Raw genomic sequence first — 22,439 nt, 5'->3', positions numbered from 1 at the left:
GGGGGCCCAAGGGAGGGCACAGGCAGTGAGGGGTGTGCAAGCCCAAGTGCAAGGGAGCAGGGACCTCCCAGCCTGAATAGCAGGGAGACACGGATTTGGATCTCTCTTCTTTCTTTTCCGCATTTTAAACATATAGAGGCTCTAGTGGACGAACACCAGAGATCCATCGGCCAGGTTCCAGCACAACCACTAGTGACAGCCATTCTTGTTTTATCTAACCCGCCACCCTCAGGCATTTTCTTATCTCTTGGTTGAAATATTTTAAAATAAATTCCAGATGTTATCATTTTTTCATAAAGATGTTAGTACGGTCTCTAAGAGATAAGAAAAACACACAGCCCGCACATGGGCAAGCATACCCCGAATACCAGTGTGACGCTCACAAAATCGGTCATAATTCTTTATTATCATCTAGTCCTCAATCTCTGTTCACTTCCCTGATTGAGCGAGAAAAATAATTAGGTTGATTTTTTTCAAATCAGGGTCCAGTCATGGACCACACTTCTTCTGGTTGTTTTGCCTCTTGAGTCTCTTTCCATACACAGCAGTTTTCTCCTGGGTTTTTTTTTTTTTTTCCTTTTTATCTGCCATGTACTTATTTGTTGAAGACTGTGGGCCTTCTGTTATGTAGTCTCCCACAGTCTGGACTCGGCTGACTGCGCCCTCATGGTGTTATTTAATATGTTCCTTTATCCCTGTATTTCCTGCAAACCACCAGTCAGATCTGGAAACTTGATGCGTTCAGGTTGCTTTGGGTTTTTTTGGTTTTGTCTTGTACAAGAATGCTTCCTAGGCAGGGTGGGTCCCTTTTACTGCATCATGCCAGGGGCAGCCCGGTACAGTTAACTCTTTCTCCCCCATGACAGCCCATGATGGACAGAAACAAGGCAGATGAACTCCCCAAGCTTCAGGTTGGCTTCATTGACTTTGTTTGCACCTTTGTCTACAAGGTAGGTCTACAAGGTAGGCGTCTACAAGGTAGGCGTTCTTGGGCCCAACGAGGTGTCTGATAAACCCGGGATTCCCAAACACTACCAGGAATCCTAAACCCTTTGCAAGTGACTGGTGGGTATTTACAAAGAGCTTTTCTCATCTGCACCAGCATTTGGTCCTCAGTCCAGCCCAGTGGGGTCCTGAGTGATCACCTACCCAGGCTAGAGCCTGGAGCTTCACATACTCTAGTTGCCCAACACCACAGGGACAGATGACTAAATGTGGCTTCAGATGGGAAAGGGGGAGGCATATCAGATATAGACCCTCCTAACTTCCCTAGCTGGTGGAAAGGTAATAGGTTAAGGTAGACCAGTTGTCAAAGAAACGGCTGGAATTTCTTTGTGCTCTTGTTCAGAGAAAACCCCCTGCTCCCATCTCCGTGGGACTTGTGCTACCATCAACCTCCCGTTTGTTATTTTTATTTTGGTCGTGTGTAACCTGAGGAGGCAGAAGCCATACCTGAGAGATGACAGGGCCAGCATCATGGGAGTCAGCTAGGACTAGAGCCAGGACACTTGATCCCTAGTCCAGGGCTCTCTCTGCTGTGCTAGGGAGGACTGGTGTGTCTCTGCTATACCATGGCTAATTGGGATCCTCAGAGCAACAGGGCAGCGTAACCGTACTCCCCGCTGTCATTGGCAAGATTACTAAACCAGGTAGGCAAGGCTGAGTGCCCCCTACATGCGCAGTCACAACCTTGTGAGGTCCTGACTTTACGTGCTGTCCTGACTTTACTGTCCTGACTTTATGGCTGACACTGAGCTCTGTAGATTGCCTCCCCACGGTCACACAGCTTGTGACAGAGCTAGGTCCAAAGCCAAGCAGCTCTGAGCACAGCCGGCTCTGCCTGGAACTCTGCAGTGGGTCCTGGATTCGCCGTTCTCACCTTGCGCCAATCTACTCCATCAACCTCCATCTTGATTTCCTCCCTGAAAATCTAGGAGGGAGGCATCCTGTTTCCCCCCTCCCAGGCATTTCTGGGGATCCAAGGAGAGAAAGCGCTTCATAAACTACAGTGTGCTGGGTTCAAAGGCATTATTTGTATTCTTGGAATTAAGAGGCCTTAATAATCCCCTTCACAAACCCCAGTTTCTCTCAGCAAGTGTTTCCTGGTGTCTTTAGGCCCCAGACCCTGTGCTGGGCCAGGGCCACACCAGTGAGCAGGGCGCCACTGTCCCTGCCCTCTCCAAGGCCACAGCCCCAGGGAGGACACAGGCAGAGGGAGTCAGGGCGAAGTGAGACATGGAAGAGAGGCTTTGGGAGTTTCTAACAGAGGACTCTACTTACCCTGACGGTTCACAGTGGTGAAGGGGCGAGGGCAGCGGCTCTGGAAGGGTTGGGAAGCCGTGGGAAGCAGTCTGCACTTCGTCCTGAGGGACAGGGTCTGCCCCAGGAGGGTTTTCAGCGGGAGAGAGCTAGCTGGGCTTTTGCTGACTGGAGGTCCCACAGCGTCAGCACCAAACCATGGGGTGACGGGTAGCCCCTCAGCGTTCTCAGCCTTGCCTCGCCCTTGCAGTGGACCCCGGGGCGGGGCCCCTATACTGGACCCCGGGGCGGGGCCCCTGCACCAGAGGCTCGTTCTCTTCCAGGAATTCTCGCGTTTCCACGAGGAGATCACTCCCATGCTGGACGGGATCACCAACAACCGCAAGGAGTGGAAGGCACTCGCGGATGAATACGACGCCAAGATGAAGGCCCTAGAGGAGGAGAAGCAGAAGCAGGAGGCAGCCAAGCAAGGTCTGAGGGCACACCGAGACCTCCCAGCGTGCCTGGCCTGGGCCCCAAGCCCCGTCCGTGTGGTCCCATTCAGGCCTCCCCACCTCCCGTTAGTGCCCTTGCTCTGCCTATGAGAGGGTGCTGAGGCTCGCTGAGGTCAAGTGCCATGGCAAAGAGCCTCGTTCGCAAGCCTGAGACTCCCAGTACGGGTTCCCGACTCTCCCGCATCCGATGTAGGGCAGATTCCAATTCCAGGGCTGTGCCCATGGAGTCCAACCTGGGGCAAAGGAGAAAACTAGAATTACTGTTTGAAGGAATTGGAAGGTCTGTATTTCTGGCCTTTTGTCTGGTGTTTGAATGCTGTCTATACTATTGTGAGCCTTTGTTTGCACACTACCAGTGACGGAGGGCTCACTATCATACATGACATTCTCACTCAGTACTATTAGAAAGCTCTTCCCTAAACAGCAGTTCTTCTCCCTGGTGAAACCTCCCCGCCTTCAGGAACCAAAGGGGATTTGTTTGCTCCTGCTGTTCCTGACTGACAGCAAACTCTTCCTCTCTCCGGTCGTTTCTTTTGCTGGTTGTATGAGTCCAGTTTCCTGACAGGACATGAATTGTAGTCCTGACCCCACTCGGACTGCCCTCCTCTGCACACCTGCCCTCTACCCTTGTTCTTAACACAGACCCCATCATGGCTCCAGCTCTGCTCAGGCATCATGGGGTGACTCTAAAACCGGTGGCTGCAAACATGGGGCTACCATTGACATTTCACACAGCCCCAAGGGGTGTCCTGATATGACACTCATTGTAGATTTGGTTTTTTTAAGATTTTTTTTATTTTATTTTAAAGAGAGGGAGAAAGTGTAAGCAGGGGCAGCGGGCAGCCAGAAAGGGAGAGAGAGAATCCCAGACTCTGTGCTGAGCATGGAGCCTAATTAATGCTGGGCTCGATCTCACAACACTGAGATCCCGACCTGAGCTGATACCAAGAGCCAGAGGCTTAATCAACTGCACCACCCAGGCGCCCCCTAGTCATCATAGATTTGTATGGTAATTAGTTTTCCAGAGATGGCAGAAAGCATCCTGAGAAAGATGCATTTCTTTCTAATTTACTAATTGTCTTTTGGGCTAGTGGCAGGTCTGTGCAAATGTGTAGACTGCAGGTATCTTTTGTTTGACCTGCATTCTTTTTTTCTAAGATTTTATTTATTTGTCAGAGGGACAGAGAGAGAGAGAGAGAGAGGGAACACAAGCAGGGGGAGCAGCAGGCAGAGGGAGAGGGAGAAGCAGATTCCATGCTGAGCAAGGAGCCCAATTCCGGGCTCGATCCCAGGACCCTGGGATCATGGCCTGAGCTGAAGGTAGATGCTTAACCCACTGAACCACCCAGGCATCCCTGGCCTGCATTCTTTTAATGTGAATTTGCTGTCCATGTTTTAAATCTGGGATATTTCAAATTTTTTTAAAAACCAGCATTTCTTCTTTGAAAGGTCAGTATTCGGGGAAGCCTGGGTGGCTCAGTCAGTTAAGCATCTACTTTTAGCTCAGGTCATGATCCCAGAGTCCTGGGATCAAGTCCCTCATTGGGCTCTCTGCTCAGCAGGAAGTCTGCTTCTCCCTTTGTCTGCTGCTTCCCTGCTTGTGCTCTCTCTCTCTCTGAAAAATAAATAAGATATAAATGAATTAATCAATTAATTAAATTAAAAAATAAAATAAAATGTCAGTATTTGGCCACACCAGTCTGCATTTCTACAGGACAACAAGAAGCTGGAGCTGGGTGGCAACTTCCCCCTTCAGACAGGACAGGGGATCTCTCCAGTTTGCCCTAGTCTCCAGCACTCCCTGTTGTCTCCCAGACAGTAGTGACCAGTGCTGGTTGCCATTTACATTAAATTGGGCTTCTTATTCTATTTCCCATTCATGGTTTCTCTTGGTTTCCCTTCTGCATGTGTGATTATTTGCAGGCCTTAGAAAGCCCCTGAGTTTGCAACTCTTGGTCTAAACCAGGGCAAAGGGGAAGTGCCTGGTAGCCTCCTCTCAGCTGGTGGGTCCTCTTTCCTGTCTGCAGCTGCTGCGGGAAATCAGCCGGGTGGCAACCCTGGCCCAGCAGGGGGCGCACCTGCATCCAAGTCCTGCTGCATCCAGTAACGCGTACCAGCATCCAGGGAACGGAAGGGCACCAACCTTCTGGAAAGAGATTACACAAACCGGCGGAAAACCAAAACCCTGCTTGTGAAGTAAAAGCGTAATAGGATTTGAAAGCTGGAAGATAATTTAGCTTACATCCTATCTAGTGTTGTTCACACATTTTTTTTCAGTTTTGAGAATTTTGTTATTGAGCTAAACCCCACCAGCTAGCCAGCAGAGACATCAATTAAACATTTCATTAAGGCCAGACTCACCAGCTTGCTTAGAATCATTTTCGTTCTTATGCTTTTAGTGTATGTTTTCTTATAACAACTGTCCAGCATCCTCAAAAGTAGAGAACTGTACAACCAATCCCTCCCCTCCCTCCTCATCACCCGGGTTCCAGTATTAAGATTCTGACACATTTGCTCCATCCATCCTTTTACCTTTCTTTCGTACCTTTTTTCTCTTAGCTGAAGTATTTTTCTTTATTAAATTCATGGTCTTTTCTCTTAATCTCCCGATTAATCAAACTGAGGGTTGCTGGGGTGTGGGGGGTAGGGATAGGGTGGTTGGGTTATGGACATTGGGGAGGTTACATGCTATGGTGAGTGTTGTGAAATGTATAAGCCTGATGATTCACAGACCTGTACCCGTGGGGCAAAGAATACATTTTATGTTAATAAAAAATGAAAATAAAATTGATGGTCTTTTTCTTTTTTGAAGGGTATTTATTGAGTGAAGTAATCTCTACACCCAACGTGGGGCTCAAACTCACTACCCTGAAATCGAGAGTAGCATGCTCTTCCCCAAAGGAGCCAGCCAGGTGCCCTTTAGCAGAAGTATTTACAAGCACGTTTCAGACCTATCCTCTCACTCCTCCATTACATGTCTTTAAAAACATCTGGGTGTTTTCTAATATAACCACATCATTATCACACGCAGCAAACGAACACGTCACATCCAGTCGTGGCAGAGGCTGTGATGAGCTGTACAGACACTTTCCTGAAGATTAAAGGATTTGCGGTCCCTGCAGCTCTCGGTGCTGTCCCACAGCCCTCAGACATGACTTCAGCTGCAGGGAGACACTCTGCCCAAGGTCACTCCCAGAATGGCCTACACACGACAGGGCCATACCCGGTATTAAGGTGCGGCAAAGGGCCTTTCTAGCCCCAGGACTAGATACTCGTGGGATCACCAAGGCTGCCACCAGAGCTCCATCACAGCTCAGCTTCTCCCTCTGCCCGCTCCTACTCCCTTCCCTTCCCCGGGTGTTGGTCCCACTCCTTAATAAACACTTTGCAGACCAAGACCACCACAGAGGCTCCTTTCTGGGGAGCCCAACTGGGGACACCTGTCCTTCATCACCTCACCCCCACAAGTCGCAAAAGTGTCCAAATTAATTGGTTTGCTTGATATAACCCAAACGAGTTTCACACTTTAACTGGTTATGTCTCTTAAGCCTCTTTTAACCTACAAAAGCACTCCCTTCTTTTTCCTTTGTCAATGACTTATTGCGGAAACAGAGTCAGCTGTCCCATATTCTGGATTTACCCGTCTGCCTCCTTGTACTGGTGTCTGACATGCTCCTCTGTCCCCAGTTCTTCTCAAGGTGGGCAGTAGTTCTAGAATTTCTCTTCCTCCCAGAGAGAACATATCAAAGCAGAAGTTAATGTGTTAAAACATTGGCTTGCAGGAGGGGACCAAAAGTTTTCTCCAAACTCCATGTAAACCAGGGATCTCCTCTAACCTCCCTTCCTACATAAATGAGGAATGGCAGCCAGTGAAGTGATGAGCTGGGCGAAGCTCGTGGCGCAGTCCCCTGGCTTCTGTCCAGATGACCGAAGTCACAGAGAACACAGTGTACCCAGCACATAGCCCTGTGACAGCCATAGCTCATCACTCCCGGCTCCTGGCACACGAGCCCTGCCCATGTTTGCAGTTCGGGATGTCACTAAGAAGCTGAGTCTGGAACCCTCATCTTTTAACTCTTGAGTTAGATATTCTGCCCTCCTGAAATTGATGCTCTCAGAGTCTTTAAACAGAGACATGTCCCCAAGCCTGCCACTCATAGCAGTTACGTGGCAGAGTAAAGAGGAGAGGTAAATGTCACCCAGGAACATACAGATGCTGGTCCTGGCTCCATTCCCTGAGCAGGTTCTCTCTGCTCTCCCCAGGCCTCAGCCTTCCCCATCTGTCACATGAGTCACAGTCCCCGCCATGCCTCTCACGGGGCTATGGTTAGCACCAGAAAGACCGTGTAGGAGGGTAGACGCTCCCATTGATTAAGCACCTTCCAAGATGTCCTATATACTGTTCATGACCTAATTTCACCCTCACAATCCTAAAGGTTGAAACCACCACTAGCCCCATTTATCACATCCGTACGAGACTCAGGCTAGGAAAGCTGCCTGAGGACACCCAGCTGGTAAGTGGTGGAGTCAAGACTCAAAGCCAAACAGCTTGACACCAGACTCCTGGCTTGTCACCATTGTCCCTGCACCATACTGCTTCTGAGAACCAGCTTTTTTAGAACATAAGGGACCTCTAAGCAGATCATCTAGTTTCATACTCAAGGAAACCAGGGGCCAAAGAGATGACTTAACGCAAGTTTGCACAATACAGAAGTGGCAGAGTTGGGTCTCAAACACAGGTCTCGAGCCTCCAAATCTCCCACACCACTGACTGCATCTTTGAAGGGATTATTTCCGTGACTCCGTAGCTTGGCTGCCTCCCTAGCTGTGTCCAGTCATCAGGCCACGGGTAGGATCCACTCACTCATCCATTCATGAATTCCTGAGCAATAGGGCTGGGCAGCCCGCCATGAACAGAGAAAGAGCCTTGCTTTCCTGGACTTTACCATCAAGCAAGGGGGCGACAGAAACTGTGCGATCAGTCCCATGGATAACCTCTTGAAACACTAACCCAAGTCACAGTACCCTGCTGCCCAGTGGAAACATCCCCGTTCATCCGCATGGGAAATATCATGACGGGCTCCTCTCCAACGGCAGAAATCCAAACCGTTTCCAGACTGGGAAAATAAATCACCAGAAAATGAGAGCGAGTTTATGTAGGAAATTAACAACTTGAAAATAGCTTGCACAGAACATAGAAAGGAACGGCTTATTGGACTTGTTCTCCTGTGTCTGTGATTTTCTTCACCAATGTTTCCACCCTTTGTGGGCACATGGAGATCCACGGGGCTCTTACACTCAAACAGCACCTAGAAAATAAAGCTAAAGCAGCTTTAAGGCAAAATAAAGGCTAAACCGCGAGGACCTGAAACCAAAGAAATGACACCACGTCCAAGACCGACAGTCCGGTCTTCACCTCTTCTGGGGGTAAGAGGGCACAGAAAAACAGCTCAAAGGCACGCACATGCAGCACACAGTTCAGGTCTGTTCTTCAGATCCTCTGGCCAAAAACGTTTTTTTTGTGTGTGTGGGTTTTTTTTTTTTTTTGGAGGACCAGAAACTGTTTTGCAGTTGTCAGTTGCTGAGTGTTTTTGCTTGAAAACGTCAAAATATCACTTTCCGCATGTTTATTTAGTGCGCTCATGTGAAAAAGGCGACGTAGCCAGACAAGGAAGTCCTTGTGCAGAAAGCGAGAGAATTTTCGAAAAGTCATAACGAGAAGCTGGTCATGAACGGCTGCTCCACCCGACTGGTTCATGATCTCCATGCAATGTGACAGAAGGAAGGAAGGGCCAGGGTGGGGGGCTGCTGCAGGGCCCACCTGGACCAGGCTTTTCTCCGGGAAATTGAGCCCAAAACCGGAATCCTTTTCCCACTTAGTGGGCAGGGTGTCCCTCAGCAAACACATCGACAAATAAAGACACACCAGGATAGGGCTGTGGGTGGTATTTTCTTTTTTAATCTCCATAGTGTATTTGTTAAGTTTATTTATAAGCAGATCACTTCACTATTTACAGTACATGAGCATAGAGATTCTACAGTTTTTGTGATGTAAACAATAACCCCACAGTAGGAGTCTGAGGAAAGAAGCCAGTTCTGAAGTATTTACAGACGTTAAAATAGAACTTTATACTCACGGAATAATAATACATAGAGCAATTTGGTTAAATTATCTATGAAACTATAGAATCTGACAATGTACAAATACAGGAAAACGGTTTCTCATTTAGAAGGTAAGACAGATAAATCACACCAGAAATAAAATAGGGACGATGACAACCACAATAATTAAAAGCAAAGAAGGTGTCTTCCTTGCCTGTTACAGATAAAGTATTTATATAAATAAGGACACAACCCAACAAAATGGAAAAAATATATAAAAATCCTCTACCAATTAAAAAAAATAGCAAAACTAAAAACTCGATTCTCAATCATTAGCAGTGTCCTTTAAAAAATTAAAATTTAGCTTTCTATTATAAATAACAAAGCAGATGTGTCCCTCTGTGTAGGTGAAATTCTTGCACCTTTCTCAAGAAATGCATCAATGTAATTCCACACATACACACAAACACAGGCACGCACACGAGCAGACACACGTGCACACGCACACACACACCCACACACAGGCATACACACACACAGCCTTGCGCTCATGCACCCCAGGCTGTAGTTACCTTGTTGAGCTTCCCAATAAATAATGCCCCCTACAGTAGTACCCCTGGGGATGCCCAAACCTAACAAGTTTAGCCATTCCCTGGTTTGACCCTGTCCCAGAGCTGGGGAAAGCCCTGGCTTCCTATTGCTCAGAATTCTCTAGGCTGCATGGTCACACCAAGAGAAAAGGATTTGAGTCCAAGATTTGGAAATGCTGGAAGGGACCACAGGGACCACCTCGCCCAGTCGATTAAGGCTAGCTACAGACACCGTCTCTTTAGAAACCTGGGGTTGGAGAGAGGGGTCTTGTGTTGGTTCCAACCTTAGCAGCCGCCCCCGGAGGACACAGGTCCTCGAAGCCAATGCTAATACCATGGCACAAGGAGGCGGGCGTGAATTCCCAGAGCAGGCTGCACTGAGGCGGACTTCTGCATGGTCGTCTTCCCCAGAGACCATCTGGAAATTCAGGCAGTCCGCCTCCCTGTTCCACTGACCACACTCCCCTTGAGATCTCCAACCTGTTTCCATCGGACTCAGAACGCCCCTCAAGAAACAAAGTTGGGAAGAGTTTATGACTTTTTATTCCTAACACAAAAACATTTGACAACATTTTTCAATACAAAATACAAAACCAAACCAAAAGGAAAAAAAAAAAAACAAAACAAAAAACACCTGTTTGGCTATTCAGTGGATCACATCAAAGGCCATGGCCAGGCCCCTCCCCCAATCCCTGGCCCCAGAATCCTCACACCTAACCTCTTTGCTCACCCTGAGGGTACAGTGCGGGCCACCTACCAGAGGTTCACTTAACAAGGTCAGCAGCTGGGCTGCTAGTATTGCGGTTACAGTAAACCCCTCCTGGGCACCTGGACACAGGGTCCACTCCTGTCTCCTCTGCCCACAGGGTAATTAGTGTGCTTCTCAGTCTATGCAAGTCTACTAACTGGTTGCTTCTGGAGTCTTCTGACTGGTGTTACACCAGATCCTAAGCACACAGACAGTTCACTCAGGCCATGACATTTAATTCCCCAAACTGGTGCTGGTCAGCAAGGTGGCCAAAGGGTTTATTTGCCTTCCATCTGGGTAGCTGGTGGATACAGTCTTTGGCCACTAGAGGGCGACCAGACGTTGATAAGGCAAAGTGCTGAGGCGGACGCTGACCAATCCTTTCACAAGACACGCAGGGGCAAGGCTGGCCAAGTGGGAAAGGAGGCTCTGTTGGGGTTCCTTGCAGGATCCTTTGACAAAATATACAGCACAAAGGGGGTTTAGCTATAAAAACATGTCTTTGAGGCATTGCTCTGACCAGGGATGGACCACCTACAAAAACGTATTCTCCAAGCCCCTGGCTTGTGGAGCTGGGTTTCTATCTGCTTCCAAAATCTGCAAGGCATCATCTGAAGAACCGGAATATCTGAAAATCTGTCCCCTGAGACCTCAAAGCCTCGGCCAGCACAGCTGGATTATTAAAGAAACAAAAAGCAAAAGCTGCCCTAAACATATGCAGCGTGATCAGTGCCTCCTGTTGCCCCATAGGTTTTACAATCATTTGAAGGAAATGTGTGAAAAGTGCCTAAGTGAAGCTGTTGTGAAAAAAAAAACAAGTGTATTGCTAGTATCGTCTGAGAGCGAGAGAGAAACAGCCAAGCGGTCACAACATTCGGATTAAAAGCTGTTCTGTGGGGACGATGACAAGGCTAACGTGAGATGTGCAACCGCCACCTAGCCAAGCGGCGGTCGAACTTCTCACCATCCCCATGAGAAACTATGGCTTAGATCTGGCCTGGGGAGCTGGCCTCCTCATACAAGGGAACTCGGCCAGGACCACGTGGGTTTGAATCTGCTGCTGGTTGGTGACCTTGCGGGGAGAACTCTCGCCAGGGACTGAAGCTGGAAGCAGCCCCAGGATGAGATCGGTTTCACAGGGAAGTGACGGACTCCCGATGCTCCCGCGTGTGAACCCCAGGAGTTCGAAAGGGACCCTGGTGCTCATTCCGTCCAACGCTCTCCTTCCTTAGTGGAGAGAACACAGGAGGCCCCAGATCACACAGCAAGTGAGAAGTGTCAGGTTTCTCACTGAGATGGCTTATAGTTAGGAGACTTGCTCTGTAAACCCATTTCCATCAGCTGGGCTCTTTTAGCTTTTTATATGTACATAAAAATATGTACTGAGATCTAAACTCATGGTTCCCTTTCTCGAGGGCCTCCACCCAAAGGGCCAGCAACAGGCTAGCCCTAGGATCGACTCTGCCACTATTTAGGAAGGGATCCCGCTCCCTTCTCCGACCGGCCCCCCTCCCGACCCCAGCCCAAGCCCTAGAAGAGTACCTCACACAGCCGAAGGAAACCCGTATCTGCCAGTGTAGAAACACGGAGCCAGGCTGAAATGTTGTGGTTTCTCAAGGTGCTTTTATTGGTTCAATGCAAAGTCAGCCTCTGCCTACTTCCTGGCATCCTTCGGCCGGTTCCCGGGGGTCCTCCCCCGACCCAGCATCTGTTTTGGGCCCAGGGCATTTCTGTGGGTTTTCCAGCCCCCGAGCTCCCCCTCCATTTACCCTGTACCTCCGGACTCTGCACACTGCCCCTGAGCCCACCTCTGTGGGCAAATCCCCCCGGGGACTCGGGGCCCAGCTTCAACATATTGCACAGAAGCACTAACTGCTTGCTTTCTGCCCCAGTGGGAAGGGGTGAGGGGGTCCCTCTTCTTTGGCCAACAAAACCATAAGGTTCATTTTATTAGCTTTTGTACAGCATCCCATTCCTTTCCTTAGTCCTATCTGAGGGTAACCACTGCATTCCAGATGCTAAGAAAAATACTACAGGTTTCTGACTCTGTGAGTCAGAGCAACCCACCGTCCGGGGTCTGTCTCTCTCAGGCTGAGATTTCAACAGAACCCAAGGCCTGGGGTGAGGTTCTCCCCATGCCTGCACAAGGACCACATTATCAAGGCCTTCCGTGCCACCTCCTCTCACCACCTGCACGCTGGCCTCAGCGGGCAGGCCGCATATGCCTGGAAGAAACAGCTCTCAAAACTTCCATCAGCACAGGTTCTACGCAATGAAAAGACTTCTAAGTGCATCTCTTCCTACACCAGGACGTGGGTACCGAGTGTTTGCAGCTCAGAGCTCTCCCCCTTTCCTCCTCCCGCCCCCAAAGCCCCCCCCACCCCCCCGAGCACGGTCAGCACGCCACACTCCAAGGCCCCACAGCAGACGCAGACACCTGACTCGTGGCTCTTTGACTCAAAAGCTGTTTCCTGGATTGGGAGCAAGGTGTGATGGGCTAAGGGGGTGGTGGGAGGTGGGGCTTTCTGCACTCCATCCACTCATATTCTTTACCTCTTTGATGCATTTTCCTTCGGTAACCAGAACCCCCAAGAGTGAGGATTCTGATTCAGCCTGGTACTGACTGAGGAAGGAGATGAAGAATTCCACTTAGCGGTTGGATCGGACATTTCTGGAAACACCAGCACAGCACAGAGATGGACAGTACAGCCTGGGCGGCTGTCAACACAGTCTACAGTAAGCTTTTATGGCAATCACATGTAAACATCATCCAGAGCAAATACTAGGACACAGCTACAGTGAGGTGGTTGCCAATGGCAGCTGCTCCCTCTGGGTTCCTCCTTAATATGGTGGGCAACAGACCAAGGTGTACTGGTTCTCCTGGAGAGACCCTGGAGTCTCCTTGGTTGTAATACACAGCACCGAATTGAGTCTTCCAGATAGAGGTTGTCTGTAGGCTCGGTCAGTTTTTGAACTTATAGCCTTGCAGGGATGGGACAGCAAGCAGAAAGTGCCTCGTGCTCTTGGCCGGCCGGCCGGCATCCTCTCCCCCTGCAGCCAGCCCTGACCTGAGGCATGGTGCCACCGGGTGCCAAGCTTGGATCTCTGCTCTGCTCTAGGGGCAGGGGCTAAGTAACTTTGAGTGCCCTGTATTCATCTGAAGTGGATGGGGAGCCTCAGCTGACCCAGAAGACGGGAGGAGAGACTGGTCTTCCACTAAAAATCTGCCTTTCTTTACCCTCCCATACCACCTGCCCAGGGGAGAATTTCTGACTTAGGGCAAACGAGGAACAAGCAAGTAGGAGGGGCTTAGAGAACCTCTAGCCCAACTCCTTCTGCAGCAGAGGGGAGTGGGGGTGGGATTCTGTGACTTAGGCAAGACTCAAGGTCACAAAGTTCTTGGTGGAGCCAAAACTCAACGCAGCTCTCCAGACTCTGAATCTGGAGTTCCTTCCTACTGGCTTCCACAGGACAAACCCTCAGTGTACTCCTCGGTGCAAATTAGGACTTAGGAGAGGCAGCAGGCAGATTTAAATTCTACTGTAGTGCATTCCATACCCATTTATTGTATGCCTACTGTGTGCTAGGCAGTGAATAGCTATAAAAGGAATTTACAATGTTCAGGTCTGTGCTGTGGAAGTCCCTTTGTTTGGTTCATCCTCATAAACCCCACCTCCCTCAAACATATCATATCTGCTATTCCGCTTGCTCCCCCGTGCCCCACACTCAAGTAGGGGTTATGTGTCACAGTATTATTGGGAGTCTCTGCCAGTGAATGGCTTTAGGGAAATTTTCTCTCATAGATCAGGACATGATAGAAAGGGATGGGCAGCATGAATCCCAGCCACCATTTGGTTCTGTATGATGGAAACCTCTCAAAAGATCAGACCAGAATGTCAAATGATAAACTCTGGCCCATTAATAATGGCTGTCCAGAGCACTGTGCTCAGAGTTCTAAATGAACTCTCAAGCTCAAAGAACATGAGTTCTGTGGTTTAGTTATGCCTGCCACTGGCCAAGGATGTGGAAGTAGTGGTACATGTGTCATGTTTTTGCCATCTTGAGCTAGATACCATCTTTGCAGAAGCTAAGAGCTGGCAGGGACCTTAGGGATCAACTTGCCCACTTCTCCCGCTCAGTCCATTTCACAGAAAAGGAAGTTGGGGCCCAGGAGGGATATATGGGAGCTCAAATTCCCTATTCCTTCTAAAGCCCGTTTCCTCCAGCCCTCTCCATGGGCTTGGAGTATGCTCATCTCCCAGGACATGCTCACTGGCCCAGCATTACTACTCAGGTATTTGATCACTTTAAAAATAACAGTAATAATCAACTACCAATTCTCAAAGTTCTAAGCCTGGTAGGAGCAACACACTGAATTAGCTTGTTGAGTTTAATGAGTTAATTTCAAACATGTTTAAAGCAAGCAGAACTTTTCTCTTTCTTTTTAATACAAAAATTTCCCAAGGAACCCTGACATCTGAACAAGATGAAGTTGGAGCTGCTCTTTCTGAAGCAGCGGTCACAAGCTCATACCCTCCCTGGTCACACTTGCCCTCACAAATGGCCCCCAAGGCACCCGCAGAGCATCCCAGCTAGACATGGTTTGACATCACTCAAGAACATAAAATTTAAAGTAAAGCCCAATTAGAATGTTGTCTAAGCTGGAAAGGACCTTGGCAATTGTTTTATCCACCCCCAGTCCTCACATGCCCCCGCCTCGCTCCCTCTGCCTCATGCTACCCGAACCCCCCTACAGGTGAAGGAATGGGAAAGATGAGCTGGTAGAAGGACGATGGGTTCGTGGCTGGCCCCAGAAGGATGACTGTTCCCTGATCACCTGCCTGTGCCACTCCAGGTGTGTCACTAAAGTTCTGGTGGCATGTCCACAGGTGTAGGCAAACCACAGAACCCTCTAGGTCAAGACGAACACTGAGCCTAAACCTGCCTAATGCTGGGGAGCCAGCTGCTGACTTAACCCTCCAAGTAAGCCCAGAGGCCTCTAGCCTGTGGCTCAGCGTAGCTGGCCTCACCTCTACCAGCCCCTGAAACTGTGCCTTTTTACCCAAAGCTACTGCAGCAGCATGGGATCAGTCATCAGGAGGCCTAGGCTGGGTCACTGCTCTGCCTCGTCACTGGCTGTGGGACCTCAGGCAAGGCCCATCACCTCTTGGGGCACTGCCCGCCTCACCTGGAAAAACAAGGATCAGGAGGCTCACCCCGCCTGCCTTATGAGGTCTGCTAGGATCCCAGCACTCCAGGCCGGGCCCAAGTTCTGAGCACCAGCTGGCGCCCAGTGAGGGTTCTGACTGGAACTGGACCTGTGCATACTCAGTTTGACTCAGGGCAGAGCTTGGCAGGCAAGTCTCAGAAGCCTCTCTCCACTGCTCCGAGTTGTGGCTGCGGGCCACACTGCCCTGGGGACCAACCTACCAGCCACCCAGCACCTCTAGAGCTTTCTGGCAGAGGAAGCAGAGCAGCTCAGTGGCAAACACCTCACAACAGTGCATAGTTAAAAAATCAAGGAAGCAATACAATAATCCCAGGCACAGTACGTCTGAGCCATAAATACATTATTTGAAGGATATATTTTTTTTCTTCAATTAAAAATGAGCATATAATCCTGATTCTATTCACGAGTAACAATTTCATCATCACATACTATGGACAAGAAATGTTATGGTGAACACGGCTGCACGTCTACGAGGGAAGTCGGTCAGGGAGATAAGGGACGTGGGGGACTGATCCAGCACTGGGAGGCACGCCCGGGGCCGCCCGCCGGAAGCGAGGACGCTACAGTGGCAGTGGGACGTCAACATCATGGAAACTCACAGACAGAAGCAGCTTTGTTCAATGTAAACATTGATTTGTTTTTTTTTTTTTAAAAGGACAGCAGTTTCAAGTCTCTCTCTCTCTCTCTCACGCGCTCGCGCTCTGGCCTTCTCGTATACTTAATTTCTTTGAAAACGTAAACATATTGGAAGGGCCTTGTCTGAGGTATTGAGGTATTCCTCGAAGGTTAAGGCTGTTATCAATGCAGGCTCTGCTGGGCCTCCTTCAGTAAGCTGTCAAAATCCATGGCTTCGTACTTGTTTTTCATGGACGCAGGGAGGGCCTCTTCTGAATTGGAATCTGGGCAGGGGGTGAAGGAGTCAATGAGAGGGGAAGGCAGTGAGCAACTCAGAGAGGCCGGACGGTTAGAAGATCTGCCACCAGCGTCAGCCCCGGGGAGCGTGAGTGGCCGACGCCTCAGACAGCACCAGACAGCAAGCATTACCCCCTGCCAGCCAACTGGGACCCCTCCGCCCGGTCATCAGTGTCTCGGGGGTGCCCTGTTTCCAGAACGTGGTGGCCCCAACTAGCACACCCCAGAGCTCCTCTCTGGCTCCGATATCCTATACATCTGTTTCCCTAAGAGCTTCCTGCCCACTAGGAGACCACTACCCGAGTCACATAAGGTGGCCTACGAAGCTAGGACGCCCTCATGGTGCAGAGATGGAACCAGGTCCCACGTGCGTGGACGGGCAGCCAGGCGCAGCACCGCCTGGCCAGGAGCCCTCTGCGTTTCCTCACCCTCACCCCATGCTATGAAGGCTATGTCAGATTCCCCTCTACAGAGCGTTCTCTCCTAAATAGTCCGTGTCTGTCCTTCTTCACTAACTCGTCCCCCAGTGGTGAGGGGTGGGGGTGACGACATCATTTCACTGTGGCCCGTGAACCAACAAGGCTGTCTGCTGCCTGTTGGGGCCACCGTGGAATGCCCCCGAAAAGCAGCAGGGTGGCCACAGGCCCTGGGAGGTCAGAGAGACAGTTAATCTGGTTCTGCCAGCTGGCTGTGAACGTAAGACCAGACCTTCCAAGAGGCCACAGGGGCCTTAAATCTCTCTCTTGGTACCAGTCTTGAGACATGATAAGACCGACCAGAGACCAGAAGGAAAACAAGATGGCAGCCTCCAGCCCGCGAAGTTTTACCCATCGGCACACTTTAGTGTGGGAGCTGGGTCCACAGGGGGCTTTAGGTGTTCCTGGAGTGTGGCAGGGCCTTGTGCACTTACCATAGTCAGTGTGTCTGGGTCGGCAGAAGTGCGGGAGGCCCCCGCAGCTCAGCTGGAAGGAGGGCTCATGGCGCTTCCGCAGGGCAGCGCCCTTCCTCAGACACAGGGCCGCGTGCTCAGAACACCGGTAGGTGATGAAGCCGTACTTCTCGCCTCTGTGGGGAGAGGCCGGGGGAGCGCGTTACTGGTCAGCACCCATGACAAGGTGCCGAGCAGAGACCCACACTGACTCAGTAACCGTGTCGCACGGTCCCCGAATACAGAGGACCGCAATCACAGCCCAGCAACAGTAAGAGCAGGTGATGCACAGACCAGGCGCCTCCACCTTCAGACCGCCCTGTGAGTGGCTCCTGGAGCGTTCTCCCCCTCAGGGATGAGGAAAGTGGCTCCGTGTTCAGAATTTGCCCAAAGGTGAGTAGCAGGGTAGGGTACTCAAACTTGGGCCTCCCACCAAGAAAGCTTATTTGCCTCATCTCTACCCCGACTCTGCCTCTCCTGCCTCCTTCGAAGCCAGTGCTGGCCACCACCTCCTTGGCCGCGAACATGGTCTCCTCTTCCACTAATACAGCCGGCGTTAGTATACATCTCGTCCTCTGGGGTACACAACTCTGCCTGCTCAGCACCCACTCCCCTTCCTCTGACAAAGGCACCCTGTGCTCACAGCGACTCATCCGAGGATGACCCTGCTGCCCAAAGCAGAACTTCAAAGACTCTATGCCAACTCTTGGCTGGAACTGTGAGGGAGACCCCTCCTTTCCCTGGTAGGAGGGAGGTCAGCTTAGAGCTCCAGGCCGCCATTCTGCCACCAAAGGGGAGCCTGCACGAGGACGATGCTGAGGCGAGGGCCTGAGGTCAGTTCTTCCCACAGCTGTTCAGCTCCACAAACAGCAAGAAAAAGCATCCTGGCTGCCAGTCCCTCTGCTGTGTATAATTCTCAGGACAGAGACTAGGCGGAGTCCCCCTACTGCCCAGGACAGATTCACCAACACTAGGCACCTAAGAAACACTCGGCTGAATCACATTTCCGGACACCTCCTGAACCAGGCCAAAGTGGGACCCCTTCTGCCTCCTGAAACGTCCAGGACTGCTCACTCTGTTTTTCATGTTCTTTGCATCTGACGCCCTGAGGACTGCGCAAAATTTCAAACAGTTCTATCTGTGCTGTGACTTTTTTTTTTTAATTGTGATAAAAACACCAAACATAAAATGTACCATCTTTAGATTCTACTTGTACAATGATTTTTTTAAATTTTTAATTGTAATAAAAACACAAAACATAAAAAACACCACCTCTAGAACAAGTGGATAGTTCAGTAGTGTGTTAAGTACATTCACGCGGCTGAAAACGGATCTCCCCTCTCTCTGCTTGTCGTTTCTAGGACTCTGCCTGACTCCAGATACCTCATGTAATGGAATCATACAACCTGTGTCTTTCTGAGAAGGCAGATTTCATGAAGCATAAGGAGGTTACGATTATCAAGGTTCATCCATGCTTGCAGCATGAGACAGGATTTCCTCCCTTTCTAAGGCTGAATAATACTCCATGGTAGGCAAAGACTACATTTTGTTTATCTATTCATAAGTCAACAGACACTTGCGGTGTTTCCACTTCTTGGTTATTGTGAATAAAGCTTCTATTCACATGGGCGTGCAAATATCTCTTTGAGATATTGCTTTCCAGTCTCTGAAGTATTTACCCAGCAGTGTGATAGCTGGGTCATATGGTAACTCTCCGTTTCATTTTTTCAGGCACCGCCACACCAGTCTGCATTCCTGCCAACGTGCACAAGGGTTCTGATTTCCGCCCACCCTTGTCAACACCCGGAATGTTCCGTAGCCGCCTTAATGAATATGAAGTGTGTAATGATCCCTACACAGAAATTATTTTCTCATTGAAGCTTTCTAAAAATAGTGTTATTAGAATTTAAAAACCTTAATCATCTACTTGGCAAACGCAATGGGAGATACTTCCGCATTATCTCAAAATTGACCAAGCTTTGACATCGAAGTTGTGCATTTACACACAACCTGGTCTAGCAGAACCCTTGGCAGATGACCACTGTGACCCCAGGGGAGTGAGGAAAAACCAAGATTCCCAGCAGAATAAAAGGTCTGAAACTCGCTGCTCCAGAGGAACGGAGGGATGTGAGCAGCAGGGAGGTTCCAGAACACGTGTGCTGTTAAGCCTCAGGGACTGACTGCTGCTCTGTACCAGGCCCAGGGTAGAGAAGCTAAAGCAGATCCCTGGGCTGCGGATTCAGCTCTGCTCCTCACTAACTAGCTGCTCACTTAACTTGTCTGAGCTCCCCAAGAGGGAAAACGACAGAGTGCCCAGGGCACAGGCTTGTCAGAAGGCTGAAGAAAACGCACAGGAATAGCCTGGCACTTAGCAAACCATGGGCTTGCTGCTGGACCGTGACCGGACCTTCTCAGGGGCCTGGCTCTCCAGGTCCAGGCTGCGGCATCATCAGATTTTCATCCTATTTTCTCAGGCGTCTTCTGTGTGGCCAGCCCTGGCCGGGGCCCTCTGCCCCTCCCCCACCGCAACAGCTTGAGCCGACTCACCTCTTGCTTCTGGTCAGCACCTGGCACTCCACAATCTCACCGAACACTTCAAAGCGCCTCTTCAGCTCTCGGGAGCTCATGTCACTGGAGAGATTCCGAACATACACCACACGGCCTTCGCCCTGCTCGAGAAGAAAAACACAGAGAGGCCCAGTCACTGTCTGGCTTCCTGGGACCCCCTTGATGGTGGGCTCCCGTGGAGTCCTCGTCCTCATAACACCTGGCCGAGCAGGTGACGGCAGGTGGGGCTGGAGTCAGAGGGAGGACGATGACGATCCTTATCCCAGAAGACCGGCCTTGTTGAAGGAGGGACCGCTGAGTGTCGGGTGGGGAATGGCTCCCAAGGGAAGCAACGGTTCACTTGAAGGCAATGAGCAGAGAAGGGACAGAGACAAGAGAGGCGTTCATGATCATTCACGGAACTGCCTACTTCCAGAGTTGTGGTCTGAGTCTGGAACTTTTTTTTGGCAGTGGGGGAGGCTGTGGTCGAAAGGCAAGTTGCCCAGATGGTAATGGGCAAGGATGGGGAACCAGGTCATTGTGGGGGTGACGGTGGGCAGGGAGGGAAGGCCATGGGATGCAGGCCCTCGGGCTCAGGGCCACCACCGTCCTCGGCTTTGCCAGGACAGCGTGTAGACACTGGGACTAAGATCACTTCAGGTGAGCTAGGTGCCATGCTGTGGGCCCCTAGAACAGTCCGGCAGAGAGAGGGGTGGGGAGAAATCCAGACTGGAATGTCCCCTCCTCTCCTCTACAATCTGTGACTGGATCCCGTTCAAGCCACTGCTGGCAGAAAAGCTACTCTGACCCACCAGGTCAGCTCCAGCGGAGCTCCCGGAAAGCCGTGCTCTGGTGGCTAAAACGGGCAGGTTCTGGTTTGGACAGGTTTCTCTGGGAAGAGGGTAAGGCCAGTGATTCTGGAGCCTTCCCATTCTCGTCTCACAGAAGGCAGGGGGGAAAGCAAGGCCCAGGGGACACGGGTGGGCTGCGCTGTCAGCCGCAGGGAACGGGTTCTGCTCCGTGAAGGAACGCCCTCCTCCACACCCAGGCTCCTGGCAACTCCTTCCACCCACAAGGTTCTTTGCTGCCTCTGACCCACGGTCCTAACACTGCCTCGGGGCTCCTTTCCTCCATCGGCATCTAGCCCCTTGCCGATGCCTTTCCCGGACGGCCCCATAAACACACCCTCCCCAACAGTCAAAACACGACTCTTTATTTCAGAGGCTTCAGCCTGACATGATTAATTCCACCGTGCCTCTCCCCATCTCTGATTATAGTGTTTATTCCTTGTTTATGAGTCTGTTGCCCTTCTCCATTCTGCCCCAGCCACAGGAATGGGGACCACGTCCGTCTCGCTCACGCCAAGCACGTCACAACCACCGAATGGTCACACACGGATTCCAAAGATGCTCCAGGCATAGCCCGTGGTGGTCAGCGCCTGCTGGCAGACACCTGTGTGCCTCCGGGGTACACGCACCTCACGGAATCCCCCACCTCCGCCCCGAAGCCCCTGTCCTGGGGCAAGGCCATCAAGTGCAAGTCTGTTTGTCTTTCTGTGCCCCGTCTTACTTCCCTCCCCTTCTTTCTAGTGTCATGGAGGGGCTGGTTCCAGCTCCCCTCTGCAGTTTCCTGGCACAGCCTGGGCCCACAGACTAACTCTGGGGGAGGAAGAGGGAGGTCAGTAGGAAGCAGGGAGCGGGTTCTCCTGGTCCCTTAGCCCTGATCAAGCTGGGGAAGTCTTGGGAAGGACAAGGCCCAACTCCCTGTGTACTGATGAGTAAACTAGGGCTCAGGGAAGCTTGGAGACCTGCCCAAGGTCACATAGAAGGTGGTAGCAGGGCTGCTCTGTGTCCTGGTTGGCCCAGCTCTGCTCCCCCGCTCCCCCACCACAGCCTGCCCTCTTGGCCCTGTCAAGCTGCCGGTGCTCAGCCCTAAAATCACCCCTGACTGTGGTGGCCGCACTTTGCACAATGCCACCTCTGATGCCCTTTGGGGACCCTGGTGCTTTTTGAAGTCAGAGAAATGGAATTATCTCGTGCAGGGCGCAGCCAGCCTCAAAAGGCTTCGGGTCTAGGAAGCCCCGGCCCATCCTGACGCCCCTGCTCTTCCCCATTCGCTCCGGGCTCCGGGGCCCCAGATCACTTACAATGGCCTTTTCCCGCCGCTTCCTGGCGTGCCGGACGCTTGGCGTTCCGTCTGAACACGGCCCTCTGCTCTCACATCTGTCAGTGAACAAGCAAAGCAGAGGCACTCACTCTCAGGAGGGGCACGGCAGGGTGGGCGTGGGGCAGCTGCCCCAGGAAGCAAGGGACGCTTCTTTAGAACTCACTCACGAGGGCGCTGGCGGAAGCCCAGCTTCCCCGCCAGCAGCGACAGCCCAGGGCTGCATGTGGGTCTGCACAATCTGGCCCGCTTCTAGGACTGGATCCCTGAGAACTACCGTGTCACTCATCAGCACCCTACCCTTCGGGGCCCTGCCTTTTTATGCCATGAGGGGTGGAAGGGCCCTTTTGCTTCATTACTGCATTTGCTCTGATGGGGGAAAAGCAACCTATGAGGTCCTATGTTTCCCCGTTTTCCAAAGGCAAACCCTGAGGCTCAGGTTCAATACGGCATCTGCCTAAAGCTA

The 22,439-nt window shown here is 51.0% G+C and overlaps 2 protein-coding genes across 6 annotated transcripts in view; one reads left to right on the top strand and one right to left on the bottom strand.

The window, feature by feature from the left end:
* The window catches only part of PDE6A (phosphodiesterase 6A), a 57,560-nt gene extending 52,522 nt beyond the window's left edge, over positions 1–5,038 (top strand). For 2 of the 3 annotated variants that reach the window (XM_032851523.1, XM_032851521.1), the window contains 3 exons: positions 867–950; positions 2,583–2,730; positions 4,781–5,038. In XM_032851523.1, the coding sequence (XP_032707414.1) occupies positions 867–950; positions 2,583–2,730; positions 4,781–4,860 (312 nt within the window). In that variant the 3' untranslated portion in view covers positions 4,861–5,038. Of the gene's footprint in view, positions 1–866; positions 951–2,582; positions 2,870–4,780 lie in introns of those variants that run through there. The other variant, XM_032851520.1, reaches the window with a different exon arrangement.
* Positions 5,039–13,228: 8,190 nt separating this feature from the next.
* PPARGC1B (PPARG coactivator 1 beta) overlaps positions 13,229–22,439 on the bottom strand; it is a 105,237-nt gene continuing 96,026 nt past the window's right edge. For 2 of the 3 annotated variants that reach the window (XM_032851518.1, XM_032851519.1), the window contains 4 exons: positions 21,957–22,032; positions 19,811–19,932; positions 17,246–17,400; positions 13,229–16,322 (listed from right to left, as the gene is read on the bottom strand). In XM_032851518.1, coding sequence (XP_032707409.1) covers positions 16,222–16,322; positions 17,246–17,400; positions 19,811–19,932; positions 21,957–22,032 — 454 coding nt within the window. In that variant the 3' untranslated portion in view covers positions 13,229–16,221. Of the gene's footprint in view, positions 16,323–17,245; positions 17,401–19,810; positions 19,933–21,956; positions 22,033–22,439 lie in introns of those variants that run through there. The other variant, XR_004381968.1, reaches the window with a different exon arrangement.

Source organism: Lontra canadensis, unplaced genomic scaffold (assembly GCF_010015895.1).
Source record: "Lontra canadensis isolate GAN:19392208 unplaced genomic scaffold, GSC_riverotter_1.0 scaffold5, whole genome shotgun sequence".
Classification (NCBI taxonomy): domain Eukaryota; kingdom Metazoa; phylum Chordata; class Mammalia; order Carnivora; family Mustelidae; genus Lontra; species Lontra canadensis.
The sequence above is the reverse complement of the archived record's forward strand: the minus strand, read 5'-3'. Positions and strand labels throughout refer to the sequence as shown.